This window comes from Mixophyes fleayi, chromosome 1, assembly GCF_038048845.1.
Source record: "Mixophyes fleayi isolate aMixFle1 chromosome 1, aMixFle1.hap1, whole genome shotgun sequence".
Lineage (NCBI taxonomy): Eukaryota > Metazoa > Chordata > Amphibia > Anura > Limnodynastidae > Mixophyes > Mixophyes fleayi.
Window position 1 is genome coordinate 280,114,621 of NC_134402.1, and position 22,526 is coordinate 280,137,146.

The 22,526-nt window shown below is 44.4% G+C and overlaps 1 protein-coding gene across 1 annotated transcript in view; it reads right to left on the reverse strand.

The window, feature by feature from the left end:
* Window positions 1-5,236: 5,236 nt before the first annotated feature.
* Window positions 5,237-22,526, reverse strand: part of ECPAS (Ecm29 proteasome adaptor and scaffold) — a 114,243-nt gene continuing 96,953 nt past the window's right edge. The window contains exons 47-49 of the mRNA XM_075210942.1: window positions 13,759-13,847; window positions 12,665-12,736; window positions 5,237-5,506 (exon numbers count right to left, since the gene is read on the reverse strand). Coding sequence (XP_075067043.1) covers window positions 5,367-5,506; window positions 12,665-12,736; window positions 13,759-13,847 — 301 coding nt within the window. The 3' untranslated portion in view covers window positions 5,237-5,366. The remainder of the gene's footprint in view (window positions 5,507-12,664; window positions 12,737-13,758; window positions 13,848-22,526) is intronic.

Genomic DNA, 22,526 nt, shown 5'->3' on the forward strand with positions numbered 1-22,526 from the left:
GTTCCTACATTTTTAATTTTTAATAATATTAACCTCAATAACATTAATTTCCAGTCATTTTTTGTCAAGTGACAAGAACACTGCTACCACTCCTGTTTCTGTATGAGCAGTGGTACTGAGCAATGGCACTGGAGATTGGAGAGTAACAAGAACACTGCTACCCCTGTTTCTGTGTGAGCAATGGCGCTAGATCTCCTGGGGAGGGAGGTACTTATGGAATCCAAAACCCGCGAGATCCGACAACTCAACGATGACGCTTTGCTTCGATTCAGATCTGAGGACGCACGAAAGTACCGAGCCGGCTGACGTGTCTACTTGGATCCCCTAAGTTGGGGTAGGTTCAGCTCGAGCATCTCTAACACACACACATATTACATAAAGATCCTTACAAAGCCAGAACGTGATGAATGGGGAGTGAGGGGGTTTCACTGCGGTCTACAACTTGTAAAGCGCTAGTCACGCCCCGACAGCAGGTTGACCACGCCACTTGACGATTGTCACACCCACTTAGATGGGGGGTGACTGTGCCCTGTCTCGCCCAGGGCACTAAAATGTCTAGTTACGGCACTGCAGGCAACCAACGTAGAGACTGACAGTTTTTCAACAAATCCAATATAAAATTTCTTCTACCAACATACAAGGCCATCAACAAAATTGCACCGACCTACATCTCCCAACTAGACACCTCCATTCTGCGTCTTTCCTCCACTCATCACATCCTCCCATTCACAGTTACAGGATTCCCTCCCTCGCATAATAAGACTTTTCTCTAGTTTTCAAACCATCAAGCATTCTCTGAAAACCCACCTCTTCAGACAAGCTTATGATATTCTTCAACCACCAACTTAATCTCCCTAGGTTACCCTATTACCACCATCTACATAGCTAACACAACACAACCTCCTGACCAACATTGCTATGTGACTGATCATAAAGCCCACTCAATACTTTTTACCTTTGCACTCTAGCTGGAAAAATATGCAATATGATGTAGCACTTACCCTTGTGTATTAAACTCCCATTGTCCCATAAATTGTAAGCTTGCATGCAGGGCTCTCTTACCTCTCTGTATGTATTACAAAGTATTGTTTTATTGCTGTTTGTTCCCAATTGTAAAGCGCTACAGAATTTGCTGGCTGTTAGGAACCCCTCTAGCCGGTGCAGCACAACCCGGAGTCTGCTCTGCCAGTCAGGTGTTCACTGGAGCCCCTAGTGGTGGGGACAGACTTGGCCGCAGACTAGTAGAGGGTCGTGAAGTGCGTACCGGCTGGGGAGAACCCAGGAAAGCGGAGTGAATTCCAGGCAAGGGCCGGCAGCAGACAGCGAATCCATTAGACAAGCCAAGGTCAGAGGTCACAGGCACGGTAGCAAGGTCAAGATACAGGCAAGAAAGGTCAGGGTCACGAGCAAACAGGCAGGGTCCAAATCCAAGCAAGGGGGTCATACACGGGAAATCCAATAAAGTGTCCACGGGACAGGGACAGGAACAAAGGCAGGTACTAGGATTAAGCAGGTCAGCAGGACTGTGGCAGAAAAGCTATAACCGACAGTGAGGCTGCAGACCTCACTGCCTTAAATACTGGTGGTCACCAATCAGAGCCCAGATCTGCAAACGCCCACAGGAGGTAGTAATCAATGGGCCAAGCCCCCTTCATTAATCAGCCCACAGGCTGCCTATTTGCGCGCATGCGCCCAGCTTCCAGCACTGCCGGGACGCAGCGCTACAGAAGAAGCGTCCGGCCGTTGCCTTGGCGACGGCAGGGCAGGAAGAAGAAATGACGTCCCGGTCGTCAAGGTGACGGCCGGGACACCAGAGGGAGCCAGAAGCGAGCCGCGGCGGCTGTGAGTACCTCCGTGGCTCGTGACACTGGCACTATATAAATAAATGTTGATGATCATGAAATCTGTTAGAAAACTAAATGATCCGCAAATAGACAGGCTAGGCTACACATCCTCTGGATCCTTTTTGTGGTCTCTTTCTCTTATTCCTGAGAGACCAGTTTTCTGGTATGAAATCAATGTAGGCAGCTTAACAGTTTAAATTGTTCAAGTGGTTGAGAAACTCCCTTTCCTAGGAGCACATATTGCACAGAAAGCTCCTAAGGGTGTTGTGGCTAGATCACATAGAAATACTTTATTGTAGCAGGCACCAATCTATATAATTGCAAATATACTTATTTTTTATATTGGTATGTGATTTGCATGGAAATGTATTAATTTCTGAGACAGTATGTCATGTTTGGGTTTTCTAACTTTTCTAGAGGAAAGCCAAGTAGGCATATGTGTGGAGATGTGTTTTTGCAATTGTCTGGAAACAGAGATCTTGGTCTAATTAACATGAGATTACCTGAGTGACCAACAGGTCTGCTGTGCCTGAAAGCACAAAAGGGGGTAACTTGCTGGTAGACTTCCTATGCAAGTGATCACAGATTAATGTGAATTTTGCAAGTTAAATTGCATTAAAAGCAAGATTAGAGAAAATGTTATATCCTGATGGTAATCATTCAATCTAAAACCTCAGACATTGTGGTGCTAGGAGAAAGGTAAAAAGGTGTTTATCCAATCCAGGTTGCTTTATGCAGCCTGCACATAAATCAGCCTGGAGGGGTTTAAAAGGCAGGAGGCTGGATTACCTCCTGCCAGGGTATCTGTGTAAATCTGTATAAAAAACAGACTGTTTGACGATATAATGTAGTAGTATTATACCATCTGTACCTTCTGAAGATCACTAGTACCACAAATTAGTGAAACTTCCTTATTAGGACACTTGAGCTAATAAAACATCACTGCTTCAAGATCCTGCTTTGACGCCTACTGCTGTAATTCCTGTGAGCGACAGATTAGACCAATCTAATCCGTTATCCAGCTGTTCTGAGGTTGGGACCCAGCATTCCAGTACCAATGCTCTTTCCCCTATCCTGCAGCTCCTGCCAGTGTGATAGACTATGGGGGAACCATCCACAGCAACCGTGACCTAAAATAAGAGGTCAGGGGTACCAGCCCATGTGCCCAGGAAGAGGGTACACTAGCAGCGAAAGATCCCTTGAAGGAACCAGTTCTAGCTGCCGGCGAAGGAGCCTAATGGTGGCAGCAGCAAGCCCCTCCTACTGGGGTGAAATATGGGTTAAAGGGAACAGTGGCAGGGCAAGACCAGCCGATCTCCAGCAGCACGGGCAGGGCGGCATAGGAGGTCCATCATGTTACAGGTATCCTTTAGCTATTTGGGGGTGGGCTATGGATCCAATGTGCAGGTTCTTTTTTGAAGTTTTTAGTACTAGATAGATATTTACAAATTTTCTCTGTGACACTGCTGGTACTGATGCCAACATCAAGCTGTCCTGGTCTACCATTTTAAACCTCTAGTGACATCAGACATGTGTACCTACCCAGAATTCCTCCTTGGGGCAGCATGGTGGCATAGTGGTTAGCACTGCTGCCTTACAGCTCTGTGGTCATGAGTTCAATTCCCGACCATGGCCTTATCTGTGAGGAGTTTGTATGATCTCCCCGTGTTTGTGTGGGTTTCCTCCAGGTTCTCCTGTTTCCTCCCACACTCCAAAAACATACTGGTAGGTTAATTGGCTGCTAACAAATTGACCCTAATGAGTGTGTGTGTGTGTGTGTGTGTGTGTGTGTGTGTGTGTGTGTGTGTGTGTGTGTGTGTGTATGTTAGAGAATTTAGACTGTAAGCCCTAATGGGACAGGGACCGATGTGAGTGAATTCTCTGTACAGCGCTGCGGAATGAGTGACGCTATATAAATAAATGGTGATGATGATGATCTGGTTTACATCATGAGTGGCCTGCATATTTGCACAAGTTCCCCGCTGCCTCTGGCTTTAGAAGCAGCAATGTATTGAAAATGCCAGCTACTCCAGGACCAGGGGATAGCGAGGGAATGAAACAGTGTTTAAGTCTCCATAAGGACATAACTGCTGGGGCTAGCAGGTCATTAATGTATCTACAAGACGACAGAAGATACGCTGCACCATCCCCGCTGCTACCAAAAGGGCATACAGGAAGCATAGGTTAAGCCAACCCTTTAAGAGAAAGGGTAAGCCCACACATACAAAATAAAAGTCTCACTACACTATAAAAACCCCTTACTCAGCTGAGAAATAGGAAACCACCAGAGTGAAGGAAGAGATCACCCTGTGTATCCACTAGCTGTTCTTGTTCCTGTTTCTACTTAACCCATTGTAATGGCTGCCATAAAATAGGCAAAGGAAATTAAAGATATTGAGCACATTGAAAGACAAACTGACTTTCATCATTCATTTTCTGATTTTTGCTTTTTTCCATGTAATCAAATGCATGAACATAAATGCAAATGGATTAGTGCGGTGACAGGATCCACCTTGTATAGGTATGTGTATTATTCTCAAAAACTTAAGATGCTACCCTGCAATACCATTCTTTAATTATCTCAATGTTTGTTTAGTATGTCTGCCAACATAAAACAACAAAAACTTATTTATTCCACACGATATGAAATGAGACCCAGGGCTTTAGACTAGGTACACACTACAGTGTTTTCAGCTGATTATCTGGACAATCAAACGATAAATGACTGTTCGGCCCAATATTGCATTAGTGTGTACGCTCCAATGATAAACGATTATCGTTTCAAAGCGCATTGTATGGTTTCTTTTGATTTTTAAACTGGACTAAAAACATTGTTCAACAATGTTTTTCCAATTCTGCAGTGTATATGCACCCACGCCCGGCAGTGTCCATAAATCTCTATGGAGTGTGCACATGAATAGACATGCTGATCAGACATTTTTTCTATTTTTCTGTCGTTAAAGATGTTGTATCAAGAGAAATTTTCTGTACCGTGTACCCATTCATTTTCTGATTAGTAAATGCAACCTGGGGATATAATAATTTAATTCGGGCATTAGGGTCATTGTCTCGCCTACAGTAGACTGAAGGATTTTTCATAAAACACTAACATACAAATACTACCAAGAAGATTAAAAGATAGAGAAAATTATTTTTATAATAAAAGAAATAAATCACACAAATACCATTTAACATGTTGAATTTCAAATATGAAGCAGAAGAGACGCAAGTATTGGAAAAAGCATTGTGGCAAGTTAATGCTGCACAAGTACATAAGTCCTCCACACAACGTGCAAGGAAAATCCTTAGATAAACTTGCACCTGGTTAAAAGAGGTTATTCAGCTGTTGATGAGGTTTAAACAAATGCACAAAAATGTACAAGAGAAAATACTTCATGTAAATATTTATTTTAGGCATGGAATGATGCATGCTACAGCATAAATGTAATCTTGCGTTGAATGGTTTGAAAATCCACGGCACATGTTTGGGCTGAATTGCACAGGTATTATTTCTTAACATTTTTAATTTAAGTTCTCTAGCTGTTTCTTCAACAATAATCCTTTATCTCTCAGGTCAGGCCTGCTGTCCTGTTCCATTGTGGATAAAGAGGTCATGAGCAGGTTTCTGTTGTCTAGCGTAAGGCTTCGCGACTGTTCTGAATCTAGAAACAAAAAATGGGAATGTTGTTAAGAAAGTGAGTAAAAGCAAACATGCCAGTTTTCAACTATTGTGTAAAATATATAAAGAGCCACTAAACCTAAAATACAAGTAGACCAGATATGAAATTACATACTGTAACAGAGACCTATGTATATAAAAGCTTCTATACCAATATATAAATTGAGATGTCTGGCATTATCTACATTAGAGCTATTTGTTTTCTGGCAGTGGTCTTCTTGGCACTGCAGAGCACTGTGGCACCTTACAAATCTACAATGATAATAATCTTGGACTCTAAAGGGGATAGCCCTCATCGCACATCCCCATACTAAATAATCTCCACATGTAGCACCATATCCAACCATTTATTGGCAAAACACCCTCTGAGATGTCAGAACCCCAAAGAGCTGAAACCAGAGACCTCTGCAGTTTGGGAGATAATTATCTATGGCTTTCAAACTGCTGATTGGAAAACTAGATATTATACTTCCGTTAAATCTTTTTTGCTTATTCCATTGGGGGACACCAGGCAACGAGGTATTCAGAGTAGTATAGGAGTGAGGGCACTTTAATTTCAAACCTTTTAGGTGTAGCCCCTCCCCTTCCTCCTCCATAACCCCCCCCCACCTGTCATAGCACTAATCAGTTATTTTCTAACTAAGCAGCAGAACAAAGTAGGAAAACACAAACAAAGAGTGGAGAATCAAAGTGTAAGAACTGGGAGGGCATCTGGTGTCCCCCAATGGAGTAAAAGAAAAGGATTTAATGCAAGTATACATCTAGTATATATCTAGTTCTCTCTGTCCTTCTATTGGGTGACCCCGGACATTGGGGACACCCCCAAGCTACCTTTACGGGAGAGTCTGATGCGCTGAAGAGGCAGTGCGCAGCACCTTCCTCCCGAAATTGGCATCCGTAGATGCAAACACATTAAACCTATAAAATCTGGTGAATGTGTGAATCGAGGACCAGGTGGCAGCCTGACACAGCTGCTCAGGCAAGGCCCATGCCGTGCCACCCAAGAGGTCCCCACTGACCTGGTGAAGTGTGCGCCCTGACAATCTCTGGGACAGGAAGCCCTGCTCCCCTGTAAGTTTGATGAATTACTGCTGTAATCCATCTCACAATAGACACTTTGGATGCTGGACAACCCCTTCTACAACCCCTTCTACAGGTCTGATATATGACCAAAAGGCTTTGTCTTGTGAATATCGCAAGTACTCTTGACATCTTTATTCAATATGTGGATGTAGTCAGAGTTTTAGAGACCTTTATCTCTGGAGATCTACTGTGGATCAAAGCCAGAATACCTATGTCCTGGCTAAGGTGGAATTTGGAAATCACCTTATGCTGGAATGAGGGTCTGGTCCACAGGACCGCCGTGTCCTTATGGAAAATGAGAAAAGGAGATTTACAGGACAAAGCTGCCAATGCTGACACTCTCTCACTGTTGTTATCGCTAGAAGAAACACAGTCTTCCAAGTAAAGAATTTTAACTTTACCTTATCCAATGGTTCAAGTGGTGAATGCTACAGCATCTAACACCAGATTTAGATCCCATGAAGCCATTGGAAAAACTTAAGGGGAATGAATGTGCAGGACCCCCTGCAAGAATGTCTTGGAAAAAAGGCCAGTCTTCTCTGAAAAAAAGACAGAGCACAAAGCTGAACCTTTAGGGAACTAAGGCTTAGCTCCACATCCAAACCATCCTGTTAAAATATAAGAAGCCTGGCTGCTTGAAAGATAGTAATAGAAAACCCCTTCCTCTCACACCAGACAATATAAAGTTTCCACACACCATTGTATTTCCTAACAGAACTTGGCTTCCTTGCCTTTAAGCATGGTCTGGAGTACCTTTTATCTGAGAACCCCTTTTTTTCTCTCAGAATCAGGGATTTAGCAAACACGGTGTCACAGCCTGCCTTTTTAAACCCTGGTGAAGAAAGGGCCTCTGACTTAACAAACCTGGTCTGAGAGGAAGACACCATGATTGACCTGCTGAGAACGTCTGTGTACCAGAATCTTCGTGGCCAGTCTGGAGCCAACAGAATGACCCGGACCCTCTCTCTCACCACCTTTTTTAGAACCCTTGAAAGCATTGCCACCGGAGTAAAGATGGCAGATTCACCTAATTTACAAGTGACCAACATGGTGTCTACTAAGACTGCCCTTGGGTCTTTTGCCATTGACCAAAAACAGGTCCACCTTGTGGTTGAATTGTGAGGCCAGCATGCCTGGCCAATCCCACCCGCTCACAATCTGGTGAAAGACCTCCGGGTGAAGAGACCATTCGTCTGCCTGCTGAGAAAGTCTGCCTGCCAGTTGGCTACTCCTGGAATGAAGACTGCCACGATGGTCTGAACATTCCCGTCTGCTGGTCTCTCGCATGGCCAGATAACTCCTTTCCCCTCCTTGGTGGTTGAGGTATGCCACCGCTAAGGCACCGATTTAATTTTTACAGATATTCCTTACAGCAAATGTTCCGCGATGATTAGCACTTGAAATACTGCTCGCAATTCCAGTACATTTATAGGAAGTCTTGACTGCTCCAGACTCCAAAGACCTTGAAAATGATCCCGACCAATGATCTATGGCAAACTGGCGACCAAAGGAGCGAGTGACACACCTTCTGAGTAAAGTGTATGACCTGACTAGACAGACAAAGGTGGGACTGTTCCACCTGGAGAACAGCTGCAATTGAAACCGTCTGGAACGAAATTGGGCAAATGGGAGTGCTTAGAACGTTGAAACAATTTTTCCTGAGTACTCTCTCATGCAGAAAAGAATGGACCTTACAATGCTTTGTAAGGACAAAATCTTGTCTGCCGGGAAGAAAACATTTTGTTTTAGGCTATCGAAACACAGATCCAAAAACACCATCAGCTAGGATGGAACAAGTTTGGATTTTTTTAGATTTCGAATCCACCCATGGGACTCTAAAGTCAGAGTAGACTCTTGCAGGCAAGTCTGAACAGCTGACGAATCTGCCCTTATTAACAGATCATCCAAATAGGGAATAATCCCGATTCCCCAGGACTGTAGCAGAGCCGCCATGATGGGCATGATTTTGGTAAAAACCCTTCCCGAAGGGAAGCACCCGAAATTGGAAGTGGTGAGACTGAATGGCTAACCTTAAGGCAATGATGTCTTTCTCAAATAGGCATGTGTAGATATGCATTCTTGATATCAAGGACACCATGTAGTTGTCCTATTCCATGCCGTTCACCACCGATTTCAGGGACTCCATCTTGAATCTCTCCACCCCGAGCTAGGTTTTTAGAGTCTTCAGATTCAAGATGGGCCTGAATGATCTGTCCGGTTTCTGAACAAGAAAAAGGTTTGAATAGAAATCTAAAGTCCTGTGAGATTCCGGGACGGGAACAACCACGCCAGACCACATCAGGGCATGAACGGCCTCCTGCATAGCAAGACGTTTTCTCTCGTCTGTGGGAAGCCTGTGGTAAAAACTCTTCTTGGTGAGGATCCGAGTAGGTCTATAATGTTTCCGTGCGCCACAATCCCTCTTACCCAAGCATCCATAGTGGACTCTATACACTCATCCTGGAAAAGAAGTAAACGGGCTCCCACCACAGAAGAATCTTTGTGGGCAGAATGCCCGTCATGCAGAGGATGAGTCTAGCCCCTGAGCATCTGGGACCCCATGCCCGTCTGCCCCTCTGCAAATTTCCTTTGGGGCTCGCCCTCCCACCCGCAATCTGCCTTCGGGTGGCCCAAGACTTTCTGGACGGAAATTCCCCTGAGAATCGAAAGGAGCGAAATGTGGCTGATCTAGATCTTGAGGTATTCACAGGAAGAAAAATGCTTTTTTCCCCCCTGATGCCTGGCTGATAAGATTATCTTGCTCAGGACCAAATAACACATCTCCAGAGAAAGGAAAAGACTTTAGAGTATGCTTGGACTTCGCATCAGTGAGACGAAATTTATAAAGCTTAAATTCTAGCTGCAAACAATCCAGCATCTAGGGTCGCTTCCCCCAAATATTCTGTGGCTACCTGAATTTGTTCCATTAAAGGCAACAATTGAGATCCAGGCCTACCAACTTTCAGGCCCTCTGAAAGCTGTTCTGACCACCTGTCTACTGTCTTGTAAACCCACGCACAGGCTACAATGGGTCTCAGAGTCCCCTGCGGCTGCAAAAATAGATTTAAGCGTCCATTATACTTTACAGGCAGAACCATTTTTAATGTTTGCAGCATTTGGAATGGGACATGTTACCTTAGGCAACCTGGCTCCAGAGGCATTCACCTTAGGTGGCACCTTCCACTTAATTGTATCCTCTAATGGAGAAGGATAACAGTTCTGCAGTTTACGGGACATCTGAAACTTGCGGTCTGGTTTAGTCCATGCCTCACCCAGCAAATCCTCAAGCTGGGGAGAAGAAGGAAAAGATACACTTTTCTTAGTCTTCCTTTTAAACAATTAGGATCCCGTCATATCCGAAACCTCTGCATCCTGGATGTCCAATACCAGACGCACTGCCCGAATTAGTTCATCAACCCCCTGTTGGGTAAAAGGGTCTTCTTCAAAGTAAGTATCTTCCTCAGAACCACCAACAACGTCATCCTCTTCGAAGGAGAAATCATCAGAATCTGATCCCAATTCCCGCTGGGGAACCAAACATCTGCGTTTGCAAGAGGCCAGAGGTATAGCAAGATCTAACATCCTTTCTAGGGAGGATGAAAATCTAGCTAAACCCTGCACAGAGGTTGCCAAACCTCCAGGACTGACTCCCTTTGACACACTCTGGCTAGGTCTGAATCCTCCCCTATCCATCCCTGAGCCTAAGGGGACTTGGGAAGGACTCCTCATGAGCACAGGTGAGCTGAGCAATCTCAGCAATAGCACTGGCTAAAGATTTAGCCCAGGCAGACTCATCAGAACTCGGGCCCTCAAGCACACATGGCAACAAAATCTCCAACATGGCATCTACAAGATGTAAAAATTTTCACCGAAGTCATTTTTACAGTTTTGGCTTTGGTAGAACTTACCTTAACAGACACAGCAGAAAAGGCAGATAAGAGATTAAATAAACGGAGCTCTTCTCAAACTGAAGAAAAGTGAACCTGTATAACAGACCTAGGCCTGGTAACAGAGTTAATATCACTCATAAACCACCCCTTACTCACGACACCAGTTGGTATGGAAGGGTAGAGAAGGGCTTGAAACAGGTCTGCTACTTCTGGCATGCCTCAGTCACAGTAAAAGAGCATGCCAACGATGAGGGTCTAAGGCTCACCTTATGAAGGAAAAACTCCCCCCCCAGACGCAGCAAACAAATGGCTGCTGTTCCAAAGGACAGCCCCTTCCATTAAATGAATGCCTAGCAAGGGGATTACTGACAGAGTATCCCCTAACTGACCTGGCCCCAGGTTAACTAAACACACACTTTTTTTTTACATTAATATAGCCGGTAAGCCATCTTCCCTAGCCTGGAGCCTCACCTCAGCTTGTACACAAATTTTCTCTCTCCCAGCACTATGCTGGGAGAGCGCTAACTTACATTTAGCCAATCTCCGATTCGCGATTGTGCAGCAACTGCTCCACAGTTACTGCACAGGACTCCTACTCACTACCTACGGCGGCAGTGAAAGGATCCCCCCGGAGACATCCTTACGTTGGGAGTGGAGAGGTGGTATCGGAGGCACCAGTCTGCAGCTCCACTCCCTGCATCGCACAGCCGCCCGTGCTGTGCGATGCCTTCCACTTTTCCCTCCTGCAGCTTCGTCAAAACAAACAGAGCTGCTATAGCAGCTTCACACAAACCCCCACTCTAAGGGCACTTTGAAAAAAACGATTAGTGCTCCGGCAGGTGGTGGGCATGAAGGAGGAAGGGGATGAGCTATACCTTAAAGCAGGGCTGTCCAACCTTTTAGCTTCCCTGGGCCACATAGGAAGACGACGAGTTGGTTTGGGCCGCACATAAGATACACTAACAATAACGATAGCTGATCATCCAAAAAACCATAGAAAACATAGAAAACATAGTTAAGATATATATATATGAGAAAAAAAGTGATATATATATATATATATATATATATATATATATATATATATATATATATATATAAAACTTTTTTTTCAAATCCCCCTATACTTACCTTTCAATCGCCCTGTTCAAAAAATCCTCACTAGTTATTATACTATAATCACTTTTTGTACTGTTTCAATGCAATATCAATAAAGTGCATTTAAGCCAGGCATTGTATATCAGGGTGCCCTGACCAGGCCTGCGGTACCTGACATATACATCACCGTGACCCCAAATTGTGACCTGTTTTGCTAATTACACCACTATGTTAGCTAAGGGATAACAACTTATAATGAGACAAAGCGAATAATATATAATGCCCCATTAGTATTACAAGTAGAAGTATGTAGCAGGGAGATAAGGTCCATGATGCTCCAGGACCAGGTGACTTTCACTTGTCAGCGTCCCTTGAAATAATAAAAAAAATCCCCCTTGATTTACCTTTTAATCGTCTTGTTCTCCTGTCCTCTTCTCTTCTTTTCTCCAATTCTGTGCTGCTGATTGTTCTTCTCTCACGGGTGACTACTCTGTGCTGCGCTCCGCAGTGGATGTTGGGCGTGATGACATCACGCCTGACATTCACTGCGAGCACCGCACGGAGGAGGAGACAAGGGAGGGAGCCGGAGTACCAGCTGGAGTGACTCCGTGACCGCAAGGTAAGTATTTTCTTTTCTTTTTTTGCAGGATTTTTTTTTCCATTAACAGTGCTGCCCCCTTGCCACAACCAAAACTCCTTCTGGGCCACATTTACAGGCGTGCTGGGCCGCATGCGGCCCGCGGGTTGGACAACCCTGCCTTAAAGGTTTGAAGTTAAACTTAAAGTGCCCTCACTCCTATACTACTCTGACTACCCCAAATGTTTGGGATCACTCAATAGGAGGACAGAGAAACTCCAATTTTCAGTTGTAAGTCCAGAACAATGTCCACATTACGGCAAACAGAGTTTGAAATTTGTAACGTGGACATACTTAAACTCCCTCTGCATTGGTCTTCAATAGACTTACTGATCGAAAGTCTTGTCTTATATATATATATACATATATACATACATATATACACACACACATATACACACACGAAAAAGCATTTTATTCACCATCTCCTTACCTTCAAGTTTCCTTAGTAGTAGTTCCAAAACAGAGACTGCTTCCGTTCTTACAGACGAATAATTCTTATTTTCTATCAAGAATGAAGCGAAACAATATATTGTAAATTAAATAAAACTGCCATCTTTAAATGAACCTACACTAGTAAAATATTCACTTTCACAAAGAATAAAAACAGATACCTGTACTGCAAAAAGATAACAAGACTGCAAGATTACAATACAGTTCTCTGAACCAATCTATTCATTAACGTTTCAGCACTATTATTATATCATATTTAAACCTTACACTATGACAAAGCTTAGGTGTTATTGCTTACCTTCACAATCATGTAGCAACACACACAACAAACTTGATGTTGCCTCTTAAATATAATGCAAAGTAAGGTGAAAGCATTGACACCTTTATACATTAAAGACCACCTGTTCCTCTTACACACAACTGCAGAGTAGACAGATGTATGAAGAGATATCATAACTAACCATATGTTTACAATACGGTGTGTTGCAGCTGTGTCATCTCTTCTAGTCACCTTGTTACATACCAGCATGAAACATCTTCTAGGAGGCTATGAATATTAATGTATATTAAGTGAAATATTAAAGGACATTGTGAACAACTCAAGTCCTGGCAGGAGCATGCTCGCTGTGCTCTTGAGAAACATCCTGAGACACCATCAAGCTGGAGTCCCATACATTGCCTCTGAATGATCACGAGATGAGCGTCACAAGAATTTCTTCCCTCGTCAACAACTAATTTAAATAATGCTTAAGACATTTTAACAGTGAGAGGGCATGATTTTATTACTGAATTTTCCCAAATATGTTAGAAACTGTAAATTGCAATGATGTTTTTATACAGGATAATGTTAGATTTTTGCAGTGACTGGTACACTTTAATAATTAAAATGATATAATCTAGTCTGCATAAACCCAAGCCTTAATGCTTAGCTAGAAGTAGAGAAGACACAAAGAGAAGAGGATAAAAAAAAAGTGGTGCACTCTAGGAACAGAAGGCAAACAGAGGAACGTGTAGACAACTGGAAACATGAGGTACATGGACAAATGACAGATGGTCAATAGTGCAATGATGTACCTAGAGAATGTGCTATCACTGGACAGGCCTCTGTGAGGATTTCCGTAAGAGCAGAAATGTCTGAATGTTCCTTTTCTAAAATCAGCAACCTAAAAACAAAAAAACCCACAAATTTAAATGGCAAGTGAAAATGAAATCTTTTAGTACACCAGGTTACACCATGACTGATTTCAGTGGACTTTTATTTTATTTTTATATATAAATGGCTAAGCTCCCTAATTGAATATATATTTATATATACCTTGTGGCGCCTAACAAATAAATGATATTATTATTATCAATAATAATAATAATAATAATAATAATAATAATAATAATAATAATAATATATAAGCACTGGTATTTTAACTGACTTTCCCCCCCTATGTTTATAGGTGATCAACACTTGATATGGTTTAAAAAGACAACCCCTGAGTGGGCTAAATTTAAATAATCAGCCCAGTAAAAGAATATTCTAAATACTTATGATAAACGTATTAGTGATTTTGGATTAGTACATTGGCACAGTGGTTAGCACTGCTGCTGGAAAGCGCTGAAATCTTGAGTTCGGTTTCAACCAGAGCCCTATCTGTGTGGGGTTTATGCCAGTGAATGCAATTCACCTTCAAGTTTAAATGAAACTTCAACAGCCTTCGATTTTAATGGCGGAATGGGGGCAGGGAATGGGCGTATATACATAGGCAATATACAATAAAGGCGTGCCAAATTCAAGCGCAGGCACATTCGTCCTATTCAAGGTCTGAGCATCTCTTTTTTAGCCGTATCACTTGCAACAGCTACATGGCAGGTGTTAGTGCAGATGGATAGTGAGGACTGTCACATATGCATAGCAGAACATGTGTTTCCAAGTAAGAGCAACTGTAAAAATAGAATTTTTATACTTACTTAAAATCAGTTTCTCTGACTCCACTGGGGAACACCAGGGACATTGGGGTATAAAACAGGTGATATAGGCCTGTGGCACTTTAAGTTATTAGGCAACCCTAGCTCCTCCTCCTCCTTTATACCCCACTTTCTGCTTAATCCTCAGTCTATGTTTAACCAAGCCTCAAACGAAAAGGAGACAATAGATAAAAAAAAGAATTGGAGCATCAAGGGTGGGCGCCCAGTGTTCTCAATGGACTAGGCGAAACTGATTTTACTTAAGTATAATAAAAGAGAATTTATGTATTTATGTTAAATCTCTTTCTCTGAATCCATCTGGGGTACACTGCTACAATGGGGTTATATGAGGGCGCAGGAGTTGGCACTTAAATAGTTAATAACTAAACTTGCTGCTGACTCCTCCCATCTGCAACCCCTACTAGCCTCAGTGTAATACTACAAAAGCCCCAAGCAAGAGAGCAACCAACCAAGATCAGCAGAAGAGCAAAAGGGATCGAACGCAGTGTCCCCCAGATGGATTCAGAGAAAGGATACTTAATGTAAGTACATCCTCTTTTCTTATTCATCCACTCTGGGGAACATTGCAACAATGTGGACATACCAAAGCAGCCCCCTTAGGGAGGGAACACCGATAGCCCGGTCCGCAAAACATTGCAGCCAAACCCTGCGCCAGCTGACTCAAACACATTAAACTGATAGAACTTTGTGAAAGTATGCACAGAGGACCAGGTGGCCGCCCGACACAGTTGATCCGCTTAAGCCCCATGGCGCACAGCCCAAGACACCGCCACAGAACTAGTGGAGTGAGCAGTGATCCTCACTGGCACAAGTCTGTGTGAGCTCACATAATCATGGACTTGATCAAACGAGAGGAAATCAGTCTTTCTGGAAGACAATCTTCTATCCACATAAATTCGCAAGGCCCCAACGACAAGGATGCAGGAAAAGAGGACTGAGGAAGATGAACTACCCTTAAAAGCCAGAACCACAATATCTTGATTAATGTGGAAACCTGACACAACTTTCGGCAAGTACGAAGAAACCGTCCTGAGGACCGCCCTATCTTCATGAAAAACTAAATATGGGGCCCTACAGGACAAGGCATCCAACTCTGAAATGATGCGCGCCGACGCTATGGCCAGCAAAAAAACCAAAACAACTCTCCATGTTAAAAGTCTCAATTCAGTCGAACTTAGGAGCCCTCTGAAGAACCTCTAAAACCAAATTTAAATCCTGAGCCAGGGTTGGAACATAAGGTGGCTGAGCCCATAAAACTCCATGGAAAAAAGTACGAACATCCGGCAGAACTACAAGCCTATGTTGGAAGAATACAGAGAGAGCAGATACTTGGACTTCCAGTAAAACCAGTTAAAGCCCTGCCTCCAAACCTCTCTGCAGGAAAGCCGACAGACGGGATAACTTGAGAAAGTCAGCTCTGGAAGAATGTTGTTCACACCATCAAATGTAAGCACGCCACACCCTGTGGTATATACATGTTGAAGAAGGTTTGCACTACTTTGTATAAGAAGCCCTTAGACCTCCAGAGACTGGCCTCAAAAGCCACGCCATTAAAGCCAGTCAATGAGAATCATAAGGATTAGAAAGGCCCTGTCTTAGCAGGTCGGGAAGACAAGGAAGGGCCCAACCCGGTCCGTCTGTAGAACATTGATGTATCAAATGCGTCTAATCCAATTTGGGGCCACCAGGATTACCCAGACGAACCTGTCTGAGAACCTGCTGAATAATGGGAATTGGCGGAAAAAGTTATCCAAGTTGGAATTTCCAGTCCATTGTCAAGACATCCATTGCTACTGCCTGGGGATCCCTGGTTCTGAAACGAAACCTGGGAACCTGACAATTGTGCCTGGATGCCATTAAATCCAGATCCAGCAGACCCCATCTCTGAACAAACATCTGAAAAACCTGAGGATGGAGTAACCACTCCCCCATAAGGAACGAATGTATGCTCAGGATAACCGCCTCCAAAATCTAGACCCCTGGAATATACACCGCCGAGATGGCTGGAACAAAGGCTTCGGTCTAAGTGAAGTGAAACTCTGACACTTAGTTCCTTCTCAGATAATATTTCTGGGACTTCTCATGGACACTGAGACTTTGAATAGTTTATAATCCAGCAGTGTTGAGAAGCAGGTCATCTAAATAGGGAATGATGTTCACACCCAGATTTCTCAAGTGAGCAGCCATTAGTGTCATAATCTTTGTGAATACTCTGGGCGCTGAAGAGCAGGGCCCGGTTTTGGAAGTGGGAGCTTCCCATAGTGAAACGCAGAAGAGACTGATGCCCCTCCCAATTTGTAACATGGAGATAAGCGTATTTGATATCTATGGATGCTAAAAACTCCCGAGACTCCAAACCCTGGATGACTGAACGAACTGATTCCATCCAAAACTTGATCACCTGGAGGTACTGATTCAGGTCTTTTAGGTTAAGAATTGGCCGAAAAGAGTTGTCTGGATTTGGAACCAAAATGAGTTTGGAATAAAAACCTTGTTTCTTTTGAGACTCCAGAACATGACATAACTAGCACGTAAAGAAGAGAGGCGACCGATCTGATCATCGTCTGCCTTCTTTCCGAATTTTGCGGAAGAGGTGTGTGAAAAAAAACTATGTCCTCATTATTTTTTTCATCCAAGATGTAGCCCCTGGACATAATTCCTAAGACCCATTTGTCTCAAGAGGTTGACACCCACTGATCCTGAAACAAATGTAGGCGACCCCCACGAAGAGAGGGGAAATCCGGTCATGCAGAGGGTTTGTCTGAATTTTTGAGGACTGCGTGTCTTAGAATAGCATCCCATGCCTCTGACAGCCTGTCCCTGGGAACCCTGGATTCTGCCTCGACTGGTAGACTGACCCCTGTGAACCGGGTTTCCCTGAAAAGACTGCCGAAATTAACCAAACCTAGGAGCTCGTCCTCTAGGCGCATTCACAGGTAGACAAGCACTCATTTCTCCCGTGGTCTGACTGATCATGGTATCCAACTCAGGTCCAAAAAGGACCGAACGGGAATAAGGCAGGGCTTCCAGGGACTTTTTGATTCCACATCTACGCCCAAGGGCCTAAGTCAGAGGATTCTCCTAGCAGAAACAGCCGCAGCCGAAACTGTGGAAGAAATGGACGCTGCGTTGTGTGCTGCTTCATATAAATAACCCAATGCTTCCTTCAAATGCATGGCTAACAGTAGAAGCTCTGAATCTTGTAATCCAGCTGCTAGTTGATCAGCCCAAGATTTCATAGCAACTCATGCCAAAGAAAACATTGGTCTGAATGATTAATCCGCAGCAGAAAAGATAGACTTGAGACAACTATCTTTCTGTCCATGGGGTCCTAAAGAACAGCCAAACTCGGCACCTGCAAAGTAGTATGCATAGCTACTGGCGCGCCTAGTCTGGGTACTTGTTCCCAATACATCGCTTCCTGTAAGGGATTTAGACTGGCAAACCTTGGAGGAATGGAAAACTTCTTATCCGGCTGTTTCCAAGCTGCCTCGACTATCTCTGTGAGCTCTACGGAGGAAGAGAAACAAACTGTCTTAGGTCTTTTACGAGTAAACATACCCTGGGACCCGGCTCCTCCGAGTCTACCAGATCCAGGGTCTGACGGACCGCCAAAACCAGATCATGAATACTCTGGCTCTTGACTGACTTATCCCAATCACCCAACTGGGTAGAATCTGAATCCTCAATCAATCACTTTCCCTACTTCTTCAGAAGAACCTTCTGAATCTGACAGAGAAAAAAAATGTGTGAGAGGCTCTTTGTCGCTTGGTTCTAGGTGTAAACATTCCTGGAGAATCTAAAAACCGGGGTTCAATCTGTTTCCTAGCGAAGACGACCAGGCTGGCTCTGATTGGGCAGACTGAGGGGGGATGGGATCAGTCTGAGACATGCCCCCTTCGGCTATCTGTGAAACAGCAGTCACAGTGTCTGCCGAGGCAGATGGAGCATACAGTGTAGGACTACCTACCGCCATGAACGCAGTTTTTGCTTGTCTGTTAATAAGCTGAGCTAACAGACACAGACTGTGCCAGTGAGGAAACCCATGCTGGCTCTTCCACCGTCACTGTGGTGACCCCCTGTGCTTGCACTCTACCAGTTCCCACTTCACACTGCGTACAGGAATAGGATGACTAGTCCCCCTATACAGAATTTTGACATCACCTTAAGGAAGAAAGAAAACTTAGATCAAACACCTGCCTTAAACTGATGAAGAATAAAAAGAAGAATTGCAAGACACTGCTGCACACTCAGAAACTCTTCTTGCAGATCAGATGAGTAAGAGGAGAACCTATTTCCCATGTTAAAAATATAAACTCCACTGTGTCCAGGGGTTCAAATGGGATGCTGTAAAGCAGTGAACCAAAATCTTAAAAATAAAGGTGCTCCGTCACCTGACCCTCGGGGGAACGAAGGTGCAACCGAGCAGTCAGCCTGGATTGCACGAACATAAGCAACCTGGATTCCCGAAAGAAAGAATATCACTCTTTATCCACATCAGAAAATACATGTGTTCCATAATAGATGAACATTTTAGCTGAACCCAGCTTGCGAGGCCGAAGCACTGTTTGCACCACGCGCTCAAAGAATAGACAGCCATGCCATTAAGGATAGATGTCCAAAACGGAGATAACAGACCTTGACTTAATAGGTCTAGTCGTAGCGGCAGCCGCCATGACCGACCTCCCTGCCATGGAGAAAACATCGGTGTACCAACCTACCTGGGACCACAGGATTACAGGAAAACCCTGTTTTATAACGTGTTTCAAGACTCAAGAAAGCATGGCTACCGATGGGAATAAGTAAAATAACCGGTACCGCCGAAGAACGGACAAGGCGTGTACTGAGAGCGCCAGAGAATCCCTTGTTCTGGAACAGGCGAACTGAATAGGTGGGTACACCAAATCTGCGTGGTGAGAATCCATTTACCAAATATCATCCCCTTGGGAAATAGATTTCTATGACCAGCCGAACGTAAGCTTCGACCCAACGAAAAAAATCTGTTTCCCCTTCACATGACTAAAAACTGTTGGGTCCACACTGTAAATTAATAATTCAAAGCCAGCTACAGGGGTTGCCTAGCAGCCCAATGTGTCCTACATGCATATTCACTTAAACTAAACTAAGGCTTAAGCAGGAAGTGTGTTATAGAGGAGGAGCAGCTAGGGTTAGCCAATAACTTTCTTAAAGTGCCACACGCCTATATCATCTACTGTAAGCATTTTCTCCCACGTTCAATTGGGGGACATTGGGGTATAATTTACAGTAGACATTAATAACATCCTGATCACTGTAGTTCATGTATTAAAAAAATACCTGTTTTTAAAAGAGGATTTATATACTCACGTTAAATCCGTTTCACTGATTCCGTCTGGGGGACACTGCTTACCATGGGTTGTGGAGGGGAGCTCGGGAGTTGGCACCTAGCTAGTTAACTTTAGCACTGCTGACAGACCCCTCCCCTCTATAATCCCCCCGCCTCTTCCTCCTCAGTTATTTAAAAAGCCCCAAGGAGATAGGTCAATCAACCAAAAGCATACAGAGGAAAGGCAGAAGGGAGGTATCGCAGTGTCTCCCAGACGGAATCAGAGAAACGGATTTAACGTAAGTATATAAATCCTCTTTTCTCTTTCATCCAGTCTGGGGGACACTGCTTACCATGGGGACGTTCTAAAGCGGACCCCTAAGGGTGGGACCGCTCCAAAAGCCCCGCTCGTAGAGCACTACGAGCAAAATTTGCATCCGCGGATGCGAATATATTAAATTGATAGAATTTGGTAAATGTGTGGACAGAAAACCAGGTGGCTGCCCTGCAAAGCTGGTCAGCAGAAGCCCCATTTCTTGCTGCCCATGACGCCCCTACCGATCTGGTGGAATGGGCCGTAAGTCTCTCTGGCACAGGACGGTTAGCCTTGATGTAGGCTTGCTTAATGGTTACCGTAATCCACCTCGCAATGGACTGTTTTGAGGCTGGCCAGCCTCTTTTGTTAGAATCATAAGGAACAAACAAAGAGTCTGTTCGTCAAATCTGCGAAGTTCTTTTAACATAAATGCGGAGAGCCCTAACCACATCTAACTTTTCCATAGACTGTAGATCAGACTGAGAAGTAGATGAAAAAACAGGAACTACAATTTCCTGGTTTAAATGGAAGGATGACACCACCTTTGGAACAAAGGAGGGAATCGTTCTCAAAACCGCTCTGTCCTCGTGAAAAACCAGATGATATGGTTCCCGGCAAGACAGAGCTCCCAATTCCGACACCCTGCGTGCCGATGCAAACGCCAAAAGAAAAACAACCTTCCAGGTCAAACACCTAAAATCTGCCTCCAGTAAAGGGTCAAAAGGAGGCCTTTTAAGCATATCCAGTACCAGGTTAAGATCCCATGGTGCTGTAGGTGGAACATAAGGAGGCTGAATATGTAAGACCCCCTGAAGAAAAGTCTTGATATCTGGCAAATCAGCTAATTTCAGGTGAAAAGAGACTGAAAGTGCCGATACCTGAATTTTTAGGGAACCTAAACGAAGCCCTGCTTCCAGACCATCCTGAAGAACAAGCCAATAAAGCGAGGGAGACGAAAGGATGATGTGTGACATGTCCTATTTTCACACCATCTGATATAAGCTTTCCAGATTCGGTGATAGATGCGAGCCGAAACTGGCTTTCGAGCTCTCATCATAGTGTTCACTACAATGGATGAAAAACCCCTAGCTCTTCAGAGGCTGGCTTCAACAGCCATGCCGTTAAACTGAGCTGAGGTAAATTCTGGTGACGAAAAGGACCTTGTAGAAGAAGATCGCCTCGTGTCGGAAGACGATATCCTTGGCCTACCGCTATGGATATTCTGTCTGCGTACCACACTCAACGCGGCCATGAGGGAGCCATTAGAATCACCGGCCGGCCGCCTTGCCTCACTCGTCCGAGTACTCTGGGAAGCATGGGAATCGGGGGAAATCGATAACCCAGCCTGAATTCCCATGACATGGACATCACGTTCACCGCTATTGCTAAGGGATCTCTTGCCCTTGCGCAAAACCTGGGAACTTTCCTGTTGTGTCTGGAGGCCATGAGATCTACATCCGGAAGACCCCACCTCTGAACTAGAGACTGAAATACTTCCGGGTGGAGGGACCACTCCCCTGGCATCATCGCATTGCGACTAAGGTAATCTGCCTCCCAATTTTTTATTCCTGAAATAAACACCGCTGATATTGCTGGAACGTACTGTTCTGCCCAAAGGAATATCTGAGCTGCAACCTGCATTGCGGCTGCACTCCTGGTTCCTCCCTGTCTGTTGACATATGCCACGGCCGTGGCATTGTCGGATTGAACTCTAACGGGGTGGCCCTGAAGGAGACTCTGGGCCCCCCGAAGAGCTAAAAGAATTGCCTTCAACTCCAACGTGTTGATTGATAGGGATAATTCCTGTAGTGACCAGGGCCCTTGGAGCCTGAGGAGCAGGACTACTGCCCCCCAACCTCTCAGGCTGGCGTCTGTTGTGGCTATGATCCATGACCATGGAGCAAAGGATCTGCCCACCGCCAAGTGTTCTTGAATCAGCCACCACTGGAGCGATTATCTCGCCCTCGGAGACAGAGAGATCCTCTGGAGATCCAAGTGTAGGTTGGATCCTGACCATTTTGTCAGCAGATCCCACTGAAAACATCAAAAATGAGCTCGACCGAAGGGGATAGTCTCGAAGGAGGCCACCATCTTTCCCAGCAGCCGCATGCACAAGTGTATTGAGGGGCTCGGATAAGACAAGACCTGAGTTGTAATCCTCTGTATTGAACCGATCTTCTCGGCAGGCAGGAACACCTTCTGCTGGCTGGTGTCCATGATGAGCACTAGGAAAACCATGCGTTG